Source organism: Camelus bactrianus, chromosome 6 (genome assembly GCF_048773025.1).
Source record: "Camelus bactrianus isolate YW-2024 breed Bactrian camel chromosome 6, ASM4877302v1, whole genome shotgun sequence".
Lineage (NCBI taxonomy): Eukaryota > Metazoa > Chordata > Mammalia > Artiodactyla > Camelidae > Camelus > Camelus bactrianus.
In genome coordinates this window covers 36,165,106-36,181,029 of record NC_133544.1, presented here as the reverse complement: position 1 = coordinate 36,181,029, position 15,924 = coordinate 36,165,106, and the positions used below count along the sequence as shown (strand labels likewise).

The following is a 15,924-nucleotide window of genomic DNA, read 5'->3' as shown; positions in this document are numbered from 1 at the left end:
CTGTGAAAGATAACTCTGAGGGCCTTAAGAGATCAGCCTCAACACAATCCCTAGAAAAATAATTCTTGAATTCTGGTACGCCTAGGATTTACTGGGGAACCACTTAATGAACCAGATTCCTCAGCCCCTTCCTAGGAGATCCTGGGGAAAGCCTAAGAATCTGTACATTAACAAACGTCTCATGATATAAATGGCCCCACCAACCACACTTTCAGAAATACTGTCTAGTGAAAAACAAATGATTCCACTGAGCCCCCAACCCACTCTCCCAGCCACCTGCCCTCAATTTCCACAAGAAGAGAGGAGTCCTGGATCAATGTTTTATCTGGCAGAAGAAGACCACTTTCTCAGGCCTGTGTCATTTAAAACCTAGTAGGGCCATTACAGAGATAGGGTTGACCCAGGAAGCACTGAGTAATCATAGATAAAGACCATGGTCAACTGTAACCTTGAGCTAACTAGACCCAGTGGTATGCCTGTCTCCACTTCAGATCTGGGTTTGAGTGTCTGCCTTAAAACTTACCTTTTCTCTGACTTTAACCTCTGCTCTTTGGCAAGCTATTGTCTTTTTTTTTTTTTTTTGCCTTATTATAGTATAATTTTGATTCATATTTGGGACTGTACTTTAGACTTTCTGAAGTTTTTGAGTTCCTGGCTCTCACTAAACTTATATCTAATTCTTTTTAAAGAACCAGCTTGATGTCTATCATTCCTGCCTACCTCATTGCATGTCTTATTTAACCTCCACAGGTACCATATTTGACCCTCATTCCAGTTCCAATCTCAGCAACTCAAACATCACTGTCACCTTAAACACACTGATCACCATTATATTCCCATATGCGTGGCCATGGAAATATACCAGATACAGAGCTCAATCTGTGAGAGAATATTTCAGTGTCATCATAATCCAAATGGATGTTTTTCCAGTAGCAGACATACAAAATTGGGTTCAATGACTAGTGAAGCAGCATCAAAGTTTGGGGTATTTTTTTCCCATTGTAAATGTTTTTGTATCTATTTGTAATCATTATGGTAACAAAAACCAAAATATAATTTGAGAGACATTGGGAAGAAATTCACCCCCACCAACAATCCAATATATCAGGAAATCTAATTAAGTCAATCTCCAAAATATACTTCAAATCCATTAATTCCTCTCCATCTCCATTGTTACCACTCTCTCCCAGTCACTGTCATCTCATGCCTGAACTATTGTAATGACTTCTTTTAATGATCAGAATAAAGACCAAACTCTGCACCATGGTCTGAGCATGAATGGGCACTGCCAAACTTCCAACCCCATTTTTTTCCCTTTGCCTACCTCATTCTAACTACGTAGACTTTTTTTTTTTCCAGTTTCTAGACTGCTCCCAGAACTTTCCTGCCTGTGGCTTTTGCATATTCTGTTGTCCAGAGCTTTCCTTAATCATCTCTTGGCACAGTTGATTCCTCAGTTTCCCCCTTCTCTGACCTTCTTATCTAAGTGCCACTATCACCAGGTACTCTCTTAAGAGAACATATAACTCTGTTGATATTCTTTTTAATGTCAGGCCCTCATCCACCACCCAAATGTAAGTCCTGCAAGGGGCAGACTTACATCTGCCTTGGTCACAATATTGCTCATGTCAGGCAGGCAGCAAGCCATACTGGTTGAATCAAAGGATGAATGAATGAATTGGTAGGGTCTTGCTTTGGTGGAGCTGGCATAACCTTGGGTAAGATTTATGTTGTCTGTATCAAAGGGGTATTTCGTGGGTTTGCAAAGATACACTCCAAAAGTACAGACACCTTAACTGTGAGTATCCCACCCAGACTTTTGAGGAAAGTGAGGCTAGCATTTAAAAGGGATGGAGAATTCCCTGGAGTCAGTCTTGGTGCTTAGAAATTGAAGTATAATGAATTATATCCACTAAGCCCCTGCCTGCATCAGTAAGCAAGTATGATTTACATGCGGGATAAAGGGGCTGGATAAGGAATCAGGATCACCATCTAAACAGGATCACTATTTCTTAGAGGCATCAAAATGTCTGCCATTTGTGAACTCTATCTCTACAGGTAAGTTTGATTTGAATCCATCTTAGGAGCTAATCTATGCCCTGCTCTGTGCTGAGGCAAAACTTACTAGGGAGTTGGGGTTCATTGCGTACAAAAGAACTGGCATCAAAATATTACAACAACCATTTTGGATCTAAATACACATCCTGTAGGTGAAATGTCAAAAATATTTGTTCCTAGAAATAGTAAGTGCTGGGGTCACCAAGATGTGGAGCAATTCTCTTCAAAGCTAAGAAGGAAACGTCCCCTGTGTCCTGAAGCCACCATTCAAAAAACAGACCAATATACAACCTAGGACAATGCTAACCTTGTGACTGCTTCAGAAGCAAAAGCAGTCTACTGGCTACTGGCAGCCTTATTCTGGGATGCCTAGACCAGGAAAGTACCTTCAATCACTAGGCAAAGTCTAACAAAGGTATAGCTTAATTCCTCTGAATGGTCTAATACGGAAGGCTCAATCCATCTAAATTATTTACATGGCATACATCCTCACAGAAGTCAGACTTTATCCAGCAATTACTGGTCCATCTTGTTGAAAACTGGCCTGGGGGAAGCAGCTACAACAGAAGGGCATAAGGCCTCAGGCTGACTCTCAAATCTGCACTATGAAAGAAAGAGACTGTCCAAGAATCTTAATGCCTTTATTCATGAATCCAGCCTCATGGAAGCAAATAAATATGGGACTAGAATACAATAACTTTTTTAAAGAACTACAGGAAAATAAATGGGTCACACTTATTTAGGTTCTCTCCAAAATATTTTAGGACAGAAGCAATATCTGGTATAATAATGAAAAGTAATAATAAACATCATAAATGCTAGGTCTATTTGAGAAGACTTCCATATGCGAACCTTTTTGCAAATCACTTCCCTAAGGAGATAAGCTTTTCCCTGCCTCAGAGGGTTGAGCCCTGCAAGCTCAGGCTGCTACAGCTGGTGTCCACAGAGAGAAGATGCAGAGGCCTGCCTCGTAGGGCAAAGGAAAGGATGGAAACAGCTGAGTGCCCTCGGTCTCTCTCATTATAAAACACCATATGCCCAGGGCATGCTCACCAAGGTGTTTTTTTACTACATGTCTGGGCTGCTTAGCTCATCTGCCTACAACCAAAAATGTTTTTAGCATGCTTATTAAGAGTGCAGGTTTATGCCCTGCCGCATTCTGATTCTTCAGTTCTGGGGCAGGGACAGAGCAGGAACCTGCACTTTTTAGTCAGCACTTCAGGAGACTGTGAGGTACCCAGTACCCAGGCAACGTTTGGGGAACTACTGGCTTAAACCAGCATTTCTCAAACTTGGGTCACTGGATGCTTTGCTGAAAGTCCCACATAGAGAATTTTTACATTCTGTATTTTGTTTTTAATGAGTTTTCAAATATTAAGACATCCTGGATTATTTGCATGATAATTTCATACCCAAACACTACGAGACTTCCACTAAAGGTTTACAATCGGGTTGTACTTTTAACTTTGTCTCAGACCAAAGAGCCTTTACTCAGATCCAGACCTGATTTGAATATTCACACCAAAGTGAAGCTTGAATGATATCTCTTCATTCACTCAGGAAGGACACAGAAGAAGGAAAAGAACAGATTTTTGACATAGAACATTGATGTATTGAATTGGAGGTAGGGGGACTTGGAGCTCAGAATAGAAGACTTCTTCCAAAGCCAGAGATCTGGAAGGTGCCACACATAAGGCAGTGACTAAAAACCTGTGTGGGTTAGAGCAAGGAAGCGAGGGCTGAAGGAAGACAGGGACAGAACGCAGGGGCCAGACAGAGGAACTGGAAGGAAGGTAGCAAAAGAGACTGGCAAAGAGGTCAGAGACTGAGGGGAGACCCAGGAAGGAGGAACATCAGGGAGATAAGGGAGGAAAAAGCTTTGAGAACAGTCTCATGTGAGTGGGTATTTGTCCCCAGTTTTACTGCTAAAAGAAATAAGTTAGAAAAGTCTGTTCAATGGGATATCACTTGTGCAGTAAAAAATTGTGTATGCCCAAACATAAAAAGAAAATTTCTGAAAGGAACAAGAACAACAGCAAAGCCAAACAGAAGTTTGTGGTGATCTCTGAGACTTAGGACTGCCAGGTTGGAAGAGGGGAAATTTAACTTTTTATTTTGACCACTTCTTATAATTTAAATGTAATATTTTGAACATTTTATTTTCTCACTAATTTTTTAAGGACTATTCAGCAGTATGACATTAAAGTACCAAAGAGGATAAGAAAGATGAGACTTAACACAGGTCACTTTGGGGAGTAAGAAGGTTGCCATTGGCAACCATCATCAGAATTGTTTCACATCAGAATGTGAAAGCTAACGTCCATGGTTTAAAACTGCTTCTCAAGCTTTAACGTGAACAGGAATTGTGAGGGAATCTCAGTAAAATGCAGATTCTGATCCAGAAGGTAGGTCTGGGATGCAGCATGACATTTCTAACAGGCTCCCACATGACATCCACATGGCTGATTCAAGCACTATGTTTTCGAGTTGCAAGGAAAAGTAATCAGAATGCAGGGAATGGAAATGAGTGCCCAGAGACCAGTATTTCCCCAAAAATGCTCTCTAGAAGATGAACACTACAACACACCCTAATAAAAGATTCTGCAATCAAATACGTTTGGAAATACCACACAACCATCCTGATGAGTCACATGGAGGATGTTTAATTGGCTTTCACTCAGACGTTCCTAACAGGGCTAATCTTGCCACAGTGAAAACTTAACTACCCTGTCAGAGTCTAATAGGCCATCCTGGAAGGTAGAGGGGAGCAGAATGACAGGGTAGCAAGAGCTCAGGGGTGCACACAGAAGGGAAACTGGAATATGATGAACTACGTTTCACCTCCAATGCTACAGTAGCAGAGGTCTCTGAAAGGTGATAAAGTGGCCAAAACAGACTTTGTTAGGGCATGCACACCAGTAAAGCCTGGTGCTCCTTGACAGTGCTATGATGCTGTCAGATATCTGGCAAACCTTATTCTAAATATTTCTGGACCTTTCTAAAACTTAGCCCAGCATCAGCAGGATGGCTCCAGAGCCAGGAGGATGAACACATTTGTGAATGCATGAACCTGAATGCATTTACACTGCCAGAGGCTTCAGTGGACAAGAGCGGGAAACCGCAGAAGCTGACCTTAGCTCATTGCTGAGGGGAGTCACACTTGACTTGAGCATAATCCTGCTGTCCACTGACAGTGATTAAGAACAGCCTAGGGGAAGCTGGCCAGCACTGATCCGCCCACCTGCTGATATGGAGCAGGTGAGACCAGAAGAACCTCAGGGCTCAAATAACCTGCTGGCGGACTGAGTCATCTTCCCAGAACCTCCACTGCTTGCCTGCCCCAGAATGGCCTTTTAGACTCTCTTCACCGCTAATGAAGCTGAGCACTGAGTTTCAGTGGGAGACTGGATTTCAAAGGACCTCTCAAGTGCAGAGGAGAGCAGAGGCTATTCACCCAGGCCTGCCTTAATCCTTTGAAAAGACTGCCACTTTCTCCTCTCTAACGTCTAAACTTGGCAGCAGAGGGTCCAAGCCATGTGGGGCAACTTACACAGAGATTAAAATGACACAAGCATGGCCATGAAAAATGCTCTGACGCCTTTGTATTCACAGCTGCAGTTTTCCATTGCCTTAGCTCTTCACTACATGTCTGGCCATTTGGTCAGTCCCAGCCATTGACTTGTCTCTCAAATTTACTAAGAAGGGAAATGGGACTGTGCAATACCATTCTCTTTATTAGTTCTCTTTATTAGATTTACTTGTTTTTGAGGATAAATACACTTGAACCTCACTGTGCACACAGTGACTATTTAACCATGAGAATACTGATTAGGGGATAAAATAAAAACACATACCTGTGATAGTTCAGTGATATGAACCCATATTCCTCATGACTCAAGCTCTCCTGCTTGAGGACCACAAGGAACTGCAAGTTTGCATGCTAATACTGTTTCCCAAGGCTCCTTGAAAGCTGTAGGGCCCTTTCCCACCACAGAGTGGTAGCAAAAGAATCCAGTATTTTTAATATTTGCCCAACAAATAAACATCCCCACTGCTACATTCATCACTGAATATCCTCCCTATTGAACACACTAAACACACTTCAAACTCTCAGGGTCGAGTTACTCAGGAAATCAGGAGTCAATTACATTGGTCCTCACATGATGCCACGTGTCTAGGCCACCAGCAACCACGCAGCAGGGTTATCATTTTATTACATTCCTCAAGGTTCCCTTCTTCCAACATGTTAATTTTAAAGAATTTAGAAGCTAGTCTCCAATCTATAATGAGAAAGATTTTGTCCTCTATTCCTATATGGAGCACTTTAATTGCTATTAACATCACTGAAATTAGTGTTTAAACAGAAAGTAGGGTGTATCCTCAAGATCACTTATCTCCAAAAGGCAAAATACTTCTAAAGAAACAAAAAGCAGAAGGGATGGATAGGAGGGAACCTTGAACAGAGTTGTGCTTTTAGGGCTTAAAGTTCCACCTGGGTGTTCTACCCAGGATCTGGAGAGAGACTGTATATCTTTAATGTAGTCCATTAACTAGACTGTTCAGGGCCTAATTTATTCACTTGATTCTTTAATTCCTTTCTTGAATTCTGTAACACAACTGCAACTAGGTGTGGGGGATGATTTGGGGGACAGAATGCCATGCAATGTCTGGAAGATAAAATAATTACTTCCATTTTCCCTGCATTTGAAGACTTCATTCAACTCAAGATTTCTCATAGGGAAATATAATGGCCAAATTAAAATCATTCTAAGTTGTAAGTGTCTTTAAAAATTAACTAGTCACCTTAGGTCTTGCTTAGGGACAACAGAAACTATGGCACCTACTTTGGTCCCTGTCTTTCCTGACTAGCTGGGACACAAAAACCTTACTGAGGTCCAAATCCCATTTTTTGGTTCCTATTTTTTTGTGGAGTTTTTTGGGGGTTTTGTTTTGTTTGTTTGTTTGTTTTTTGGTTTGTTTGTTTGTTTTTGGTATGAGAAAAGATGGTGCTGAGATCCTCTTGGCCCATTTAAGAAACAAATTTGGCTGGCAAAATGGATATGATAATGGTGGGTTCCAACACCTAGAGGGGACTGCAGCCACCCCCCATCACTGAGTGGGTGGGAAACTGGAAATAAGCCTGGACAATAACAAAAACCACATCCCTTCCCAAGCGAGGAAACCCAGCCTTGGAACGAAAGAAAGGACACTTTCACATCACTCAGGATATCTTGGAGTATACAGAGAGCCACTCATTATGGGGGGTGCTAGCGCAGCTGAGAGCACGTAGTTTGGCCACTTAAATCCTAGCTGCGAATCTGAATTCGCTCACTCCTCCCCCACCCACCTCGTATTGTTCTCTGGTTAACTGTTTGACCAGTTAGGACATGACCACTGGGCTGAGCCAGAACCACCCCTCTGCTGAGTACCTCAGAGCACCCAGAGGGTGGACAGGAAGCAGCCAACCTGCTTTAATCAGGAAAGACGTCACTTTACCTTTTTGCTTATTGAGAAACAGCAGAGGGGGCGCGACGCCAGGACCTCGAGGCCCAGGGCCCTTTGTGGCTGCGGGGCTTTGGTCAGAACTCGTAGCTTCCACAGATTTCCGCGGCGCCGCGGGCCCCTCGGGTATGGGGGCTCCGTCTCCAGAGGGCAGCTCCGGGCCGGTTTTGGGGGCGGCCGAGGGGAACTTGAGGAAGGGCCCCGGCTCGGCCAGGCCCCGCCGGCTGGGGGCGCACTCCTCGGCCCTGGCGCCCGGCTCCTCCCGGATGGCGTCCAGGGCGCCCGGCTTCATCGGCGGCGAGTCCTGCTCCCGCTTGGGGCTCTCCTCCGAGGCGGAGGAGGCATCGCACGACTCGATGATGAGCTCGCTGTCCAGCTCGGCCTCGCGCTCCTCCCTCAGGATGCTGTACTGGATGGATGGCGAGGCCGGCGACGGCGGCGGGCCGCCCACGTGACCAAAGGTCACGTAGCCCGAGGGCAGCGCATCCTCAGCGGCCATGGGGTCCTCGGACACCAGCTCTATCTCCGAGTCCCCGGACTCCGCGCTGCTGGCCTCGTGGTCCAGGGGGCTGGGGATGGTGGGCAGCCCGGACCTGGCCTTGCCCTCAGACCTTTCGGCCACATGGCCGGATGGCCGCGGGCTCTCTTTTGTTTCATAGGATAACCCCTTTGCTTCCTTAATGGCAGTGATCAGCTCATCCTCGGAGATGCTGCATTTCCCCTGGGATTCTGCGGCAGATGGTTCTGTCGTCCCACAGAGCCAAGAAGAGCCAGAGCGGCACACACAAGGACAGACAGATGGACAAAAAGAGAAGAAAAAACCCAAAATTCCATTAGGGGAGCTGTTTTTAGTTGCTTAAAAAACACATACCTCATTAGCACAAGAATGGTCTGTTTCCAGGGCTATGCTGGAAAGACAGGCCACCTGAACTAAAAGGCTAATTACTGCTTATTGTTAAACAATTAATCAGTGTTTGATACACCTATCTATCTTAATCTAGATATTTTTAAAAATGATCCAGCAATTTCTTAGCAATAGCACCTCTTTGATTTTTCTGTTTCAATGTGGCAAAGCTTTTAGAAGTCATGGTTTTAATTTCTAATCCATTCTCTCAGGGAAGTTTCCTAATTTCACAGATTTCATCAGATAATCTGATGTATATAACTCTCTAATTTGGCCCACAATGTCAACAAATTTGAAATCATCCATTATTCCTTATCCAATTCTGTTCATGCCCCCTCCTTCAATAAGACAAAGAAGGCTAATTTGGATCCTCATATACTTGACTTCTGGCTTTACATTTCCCATAAGAATCAATACTTTAACCCTTTTTTAGTGAAAAGTATAACAAAGTGGAGCAATGTAAGAGTTTTCGCCAAGTTCGTTCGTCAAGCAGGCGGTGAAGATTATTACACTGAACAATCCCACAGGGCTTCTAATAGTGGAGCCCACTGTTATTCTTTTTCCTCTCTTCACCTCCTCTTGAGAAGAACAAACCTGAGAGTCACCCTTAGTCCCCTGGGTGAGTCCCTGCCTTCTGCCTGATGTTTGTCCAGATGGCCTCAAAACCTCACCAGCAATCTTGCTGTTATTTCTCACTTAGATGAAACTACCAGGAATGGCCATGACAACAGATTTCAGGAGCTTGGTTCTCCCCTTGCCCATAGAGCATGGCCCTATTTCAGAATATGCTAGACAGTGGTCTCTGGCCCTTTTGTAAGCAAAAGCCACTTGCCATTTCTCCAAAGCTTTGAGCTCAGTGGGAGGGATTTAGGGAGAGTAAGGAGTAGACTGTCTCTGGCTAGGTAATTTGTCACTAGGTAATTTGTCACTTTAGGGTTGTGGGAGAACCCCAATGGATGAAACATTTTAGATTTGTTTAATTCGCTAGAAAGCAGAATTGATTTTATCCTTTATCCACTGTCTAATCCTCTGTAAAGCAGAATTGATTTTATCCTTTATCCATGTATCATTCATTCATCCATTATTTATTGAGAACCTACTATGTGTTAGGCTCTGTTATAGGCACTTGGGATATATTAGTGAATGAAACAGGTTAACAAAATTGCTGCTTATATTCTAATGGGAGAACAGAATACATAAATAATATATGCAATGAAGTATATAGTATATTAGAAGATGTTAATTGCGATGGAAAAAATTGAATAGTGTGAAGGGATCAGGAAGGCTGTGACGGGGGAGGGGCAATGAAATTGCAATTTTAAATAGTGGAATCAAGATAGGCCTTATTGAGAAGGTAACCCATATTCAACACTTGAGAAGGCGAGCAAGTGATTCATGAAGATATCCAGAGGAAAAATATGCCAATCAGAGGGAACAGATAGATAGTGCAAAGGCCAGGAAGTGGGAGTTGCAATGATTTCTAGGTATCACAGGAGGCTACCATGTCTGGTGCAACGTGCATAAGGGGAAGAATACTAGGAAAAGAGGTTAAATACATGCATGGAAGGCAAGGGTATCATGTAGGATCTCATAGGACTTGAGTAAAATGAGAAGACATTGAAGGGTTTTGAGCAGAGAAGTGGTATGATTTTTGTTGTTTCTTTAGTAACTTAAAACAACAACCACCTTATTATCTCTCATACAATTTATGTATAAAAAGATTTATTGCATGATCTCAAGTTTTTTACAGCAGTTAGTTCCTTAAGTTGCATAGTTCTTTGATATGATTTCAAACAGCTTAAAAATGTAAAAGCGACATTACTTCTCAATGCTAGGCCAGAGGGAAGAGGAAGAAGATAAGGAGTAGAGCCGAGGGTGAAGGGAAGAACAGTCTGTACCTCCTGAACACTATCAGTAGCAGTGTCATCAATGCTCCACTTGCTGAGCATCTGCTGGGTTATAGGCACTTCATATATGGGGCATAGAGTCTAGTGGCAATAGGTGAAGTGACTTGTCCAAAGGCACTCTACTGGTTTTTCTACATTTGCCCCCTTGCATTTATTCCTGTCTTTTTCTGCCCTGTTCTCTGCTCTGAGAGGCTGGCCTACATAGAAGGCATTACCTGGAATTCCTTCCCCTCTGGTTTCTGGTTATTTTCAGCCAATAGGAATCACTGAAGGGGAGGGAGGAGGGAAATGTTGTGAGTATTTATATCTCTTGCTGCTTCTGAAGCTCCAGATCTTGGCAGGCTTTGGAAACACTGTTCCCTCCCCATCCTCCTTTGGGTCCAGGCCACTGGACCTTAGTTCCTTCATGTTGCCACTCCTTGACTGCATTGTAAAGCATCTTTTTGTTGGTTCTCTTAACCGTCTTTACACATCTGTAAATAGCCTCTTCTTTAAACTCTCTTTAGTTACAACTTTTGAGTGTGTCACTTTGTTTCCTGACAGGACCCTGAATGATATAGCCACAGAAATGACTTGGCTTAAATTTGAACTCAAGTCCTTATGTTCCATGTGTTTTTTACTATATCTTGCTACATCTGTTCACAAAGCAGGTATGGTCTGAGATAGGGCAAATTATATTCTAGAGAATGAGAAGAGGAAAAGTAAGCTGGATAACCACATGCAGAAGAATGAAGCTGGATCCTCACCTCCTGTCATATACAAAAATTAACTCCACATGGATCCAACCTAAATATAAGAGCTAAAACTAGAAACTTTAGAAGAAAATACAGAAGTGAGTATTTGTGTCCTTAAAATAGACAATGGCTTCTTATATATGACATGAAATGTATAAGTAAAAAAATAAAATATATATAAATTGGACTTTATCAAAGTTAAACACTTCTGTGCTTTAGAGGACACCATCAAGAAAGTGGAAGCACAATTGACAGAATTGGAGAAAATTTTACAGATCATATATAAGGGACTTGTATATCTAGAATATATTAAAAATGATTACAACTCAATTATAAAAAGACAAATAACCTAGTTAAAAAATAGGCAAAGGATTTGAATTGATATTTCTCCAAAGAAGATTTACATATGACCAAAAAGCATACAAAAATATGCTCAACATTATATTCACCAGAGAACTGCAAATCAAAACCATGAGTTACCACTTCGCACCCACTAGGATTGCTAAAATAAAAAAGTCAGATAGTAACAAGTGTTGGAAAGAAGTGGAGAATCTTGACCCCTCATCCACTGCTGATGGGAATGTAAAACGGTATAGTTGCTTTGAACTATACCATTCCTCAACTATTTAAACATAGAGTTACCACATAACCCAGGAATTCTACTCACAAGTAGAGAACTGAAAACCTACATCCATACAAAAACTTACACACAATGTTAATATTAATAACAGCACTATCTGTAACAGCCAAAGAAATGAAATAACCCAATGTTCATTAATTGGTGAATAGATAAATAAAATGTCATATATCCATACAATGGAATATTATTTGGCCGTAAAAAAGAATGAAATACTGATACATGGCACAACATGGCTAAACCATGAGAACAGTATGCTAAATGAAATAAGCCAGCACAAAAGACCACATATTGTATGAATCCATTTATATGAAATGTCTAGAATAGGGAAACCTACAGAGATAGAATGGTTGCCTGGGGGTAATGTTTGGGGAATGGGGAGATTTGGGAATGATGGCAAAGAGGTGCAGGGCTTTTCTGGGGGTAATTAAAATGCTCTAAAATTTATTATATCGATAGATACACAATTCTGTGACTATACTGAAAGCCATTAAATATATATACTTTAAATGGGTGAACTGTATGGTATGTAGAGTATAATCTCAATAGGGCAGGTTTTTAAAATTTTTATTTATTTTTTATTATTGAAGTATAGTTAGTTTACAATGTTGTGTCCATTTCTGGTATAATGTTTCAGTCATACATATACATACATATATTCCTTTTCATATTCTTTTTCATTATAGGTTACTGTAAGGTATTGAATATAGTTCCCAGTTTTTAAAAAAAGGAGATGGAAAGAGGATTTTCCCCTGATCAGCACTTATAGGAGAACTACCAGGCCTGCATTAGACTGTAGTATGAATGAGAAGTCACTTTAATTACATTAAGCCACTGAGATTTAGGGATTTATCTGAATCTGAGCGAATATACCATTTCAAGCTGAATTCTATCCTAACTGCTTGCTTAAATTCACTAACAACTTCTAAATCACTTTTGAGTTCTCATCTTATATGACTTCTTAACAGCATTTGGTGTGTTGTCTATTCCTCCTTTGGCTTCTGCAACACTACCTCTTCAGATATTCCTCTTGCTCTCCCAATTTCAGTCACCTTTGTGAATTCCTCATCATTCTCTTCCCAGTTACTAAATGTGGCCTTCCCCAGTGCTCTGCCCTAAGGCTCTCTTCTTACTCCACATTCAAGGTGGTTTCATCCACTTCTACCATCACTAGGTCTCAATTACCATCACTATGCTGATGACTCACAACTTTCCCTGTTTCACCAAGAAAACAAGACAGAATGGGCTACTGCAAATGTGAAGTACAAAGTTCTAGAGGATCTTGGAGGAGTCAGTATTGAGGAAGTTGTTTTTGAATTAATCTTAGAATGCAAATAGAGCCTTTAAAGGAAGACATGGTCCAAGAAGAGTGAACTCCAGGAGCAAAGATATGGAACTGGAGAAGGAAGGGGTGTGTTCAAAGAATGGTGAGTTCAAAAGTTTAACTGGAGTATTGCAGGGAATGATACAGAGTGGTATTACTGGAACGTTAAGCCAGCCCCTGATACTGGAAAGCCCTGGAAGCTAGTTTAAAAGTCGATAATTTATCTGATAGGCATTGGTGGATCCTAGAAGGGTTGGGATGAACTTAGGAAAGAAAGAATAGAAAGCGGATGACCCATTAAGAGGATACTGCAGTCACTGAGGGGAGGAATTATGACAACCTAATGAGTTGTGGTGGCCACAGAGACAGAAAAGAGAAGACAATTCAAGAGACAGTGGATAGAGGGAAATCATAGACTTGGGGTCTGCTTCACGTGGTGAGTGAAACAAAATGGGGCATCAAAGATCACTCAGAAATGGTTAGCCTGGGTGAATAAAACGAACAGGAATTCCATACCTCTGACAATCCTACCTCTAGTTGAAAATCACTATGTTAGAGCATTCAAAAAGGAAGGCTCAAGGATCTCGCTTTCTTTACTCAAGAGTAAGGATGGTATCAGACAGCTATGGGGTATGGGCGAAAAGGGCCTCATGACTTGGGCAAGTGAACGTACTACCTTAAAAAAAATTCATCCTTTTTATGAGTCAAAAGGGACCCAGTAGATGTTGTAGACATTGCCTTCCATTCTTAATGGGAACTAAAAGTTTAACAAAGTCCTATGCAGAATCAGAGGAAATTTTACAACAAAACAGAAGTTTTTCTACCCTTGTTAAAAACTTATAGGACTCTAGCTAAGATACTAACACAGCAGAACTAGAAACTAGAAAGCAAAACGTCAATGAAAATAATTAAATATAATATAGAAACTGAGAAGGTTAGAACCACCCTGCCTACGAAGATAGATGTGTTTGCTGCTGCTGATAATTATGATATAATTCAGAAGGATAGAAGGAAAGGTGAACTTGCGCCAGTCTACCAAGTTGCAGAGGCCAGAATCCAACCGTGAATGATGCTGCCATTCAGGTCTCCCCCTTGCTCCTGGCTCATTTTCCACTCATCATCCAGAGGGATCATTTGAAAACACAAATCTGATTCTGCCACTCTTCCCTTCCTTCTCCCCACTCCAGCCACACTGACCTTCCAGCTACTCCTTGAACACACAGGACATTTCCAGCTCTAGGCCTCTGCACTGGCTGTTTCCTCAACCTGGCACCTCTCCACACGGCTTGCTCTCTCACCCCATTCAGGTCTCTGCTAAAAGCCCTGGACAGGGAAAAGCCTTTTCTCACCTACCACCTCCATCACTTTCTTACCCTCTCTCTTGCTTTATTTTTCTTCATAACTATTATACCTAACTGATATTATATTATATGTTTATTTATTTGTGTGTAAGTCTTCTCAACTAGAATGCAAACTCCATGCATGCAGGAATCTTGTGTTTCACTACTGTATCCCCAGTGGTAATGGACTAATGCCTAGCACTGAGTAAAAATGGTCAACACATACAACACATATTTGTTAAGTGAAAGATGAGTGAATGAATGCCATCATATCTCAGATTAAAACCCTCCAATGGTTTCCCATTGCATTTGGAACAAAATTCAAATTCTTTATCCTCGCATGTGAAGCCCTGAATGATCTGGTCCCTGTCTACCTCTCCGTCTCTGTTCTATACCATATTTCTCCCTTGCTTCTTTGCATTATCTTTCAGTTCCCACATAAGACAGTCTTGGGGCCTGAGCATTAGCTATCTTCTGTACCTGGGGCCCCTCGTAACCCCTCTTTGAATTGTGGACTTCTTCTCATTCAGATCTCTGATTACATGTCACCTTGGAGGGCCATCCTTGACCATCTCACACCCAACATTCTATCACTCCTTATAGTATTCACATCACATGAAATTACACTATTTATTTATGTATTTACTTTTTTTGTCTTCTCTCACTAGCAGGTAAGCTCCGTGAGGGCAGGGACTTTATACATCTTGTTTACTGCAATGTCTCTGGTGCCCAGCACAAATCTAACATAGAAGTCAGTCAGTAAGTATTTTTGAATAAAAGAATAAATTTTCAAAATGGGTAAGAGACTTATAGACCTCATCAATACAAGGGAACAGCAACAGTAATTTTTGAAGAGTTTAAATTGGTTTACTTTTTATTGCTTATTTCTTTTTAAGGGAAGCTGGGATGGTTTTATGATGGCCTCTTGATTGTTGTCCTTTCTGAGGATAACATCTCAAAGAACATCCATGGCTACCATAATACACTTCTAGGTATTTGTGTCGGAAACAACATGCTGTTGATGGGTCAATGGTCTGGTCCATCAGGGCAATTACTATGTTTCCCTAAAACACTTCATTTGTATTCATGACTGATCTTTGCTAAGAAAAAACTTCCAATATTTAAGCTGTAAAAAGTTTTGTGCCTCTGAACCTCAGGGTATATTATTTAACATGATGAAAATATTATGTTGAAGAAAAGCACAAAATGGAAGAATCTACTGGAATTGAAGGAAGTAATATCAGACTCCATGCTTAAGCTTTAGGGTCTGTGGCTAAAACTATTCTAAATTAGAATTTCTCCTGATTCATAATTCACATAATTTGAATTATTCCCCAGAGTTATTTGATATTTTCCTTGTTTATTAAACAATGATGAACTGAATTCCTTTCATTTAGGATACTTTCCTTTTCCTCCGTTTCTATGTAGGATTGTACGTAATTCTTGATGTTTGTCTTATCTGTTGGCATAGACCCAACAGATGTAATAAAGCCCAGATCCTCCAGTGTTTATGGGTAG

The 15,924-nt window shown here is 41.4% G+C and overlaps 1 protein-coding gene across 2 annotated transcripts in view; it reads right to left on the bottom strand.

The window, feature by feature from the left end:
* The window catches only part of RTN1 (reticulon 1), a 207,958-nt gene that overhangs the window by 85,496 nt on the left and 106,538 nt on the right, over positions 1–15,924 (bottom strand). Inside the window, exon 3 of one of the 2 annotated variants that reach the window (XM_074365449.1) lies at positions 7,555–8,304. The exons of the other annotated variant lie outside the window; for it this stretch is intronic. Within the exon in view, the coding sequence (XP_074221550.1) occupies positions 7,555–8,304 (750 nt within the window). The remainder of the gene's footprint in view (positions 1–7,554; positions 8,305–15,924) is intronic. 2 annotated transcript variants of the gene reach the window in all.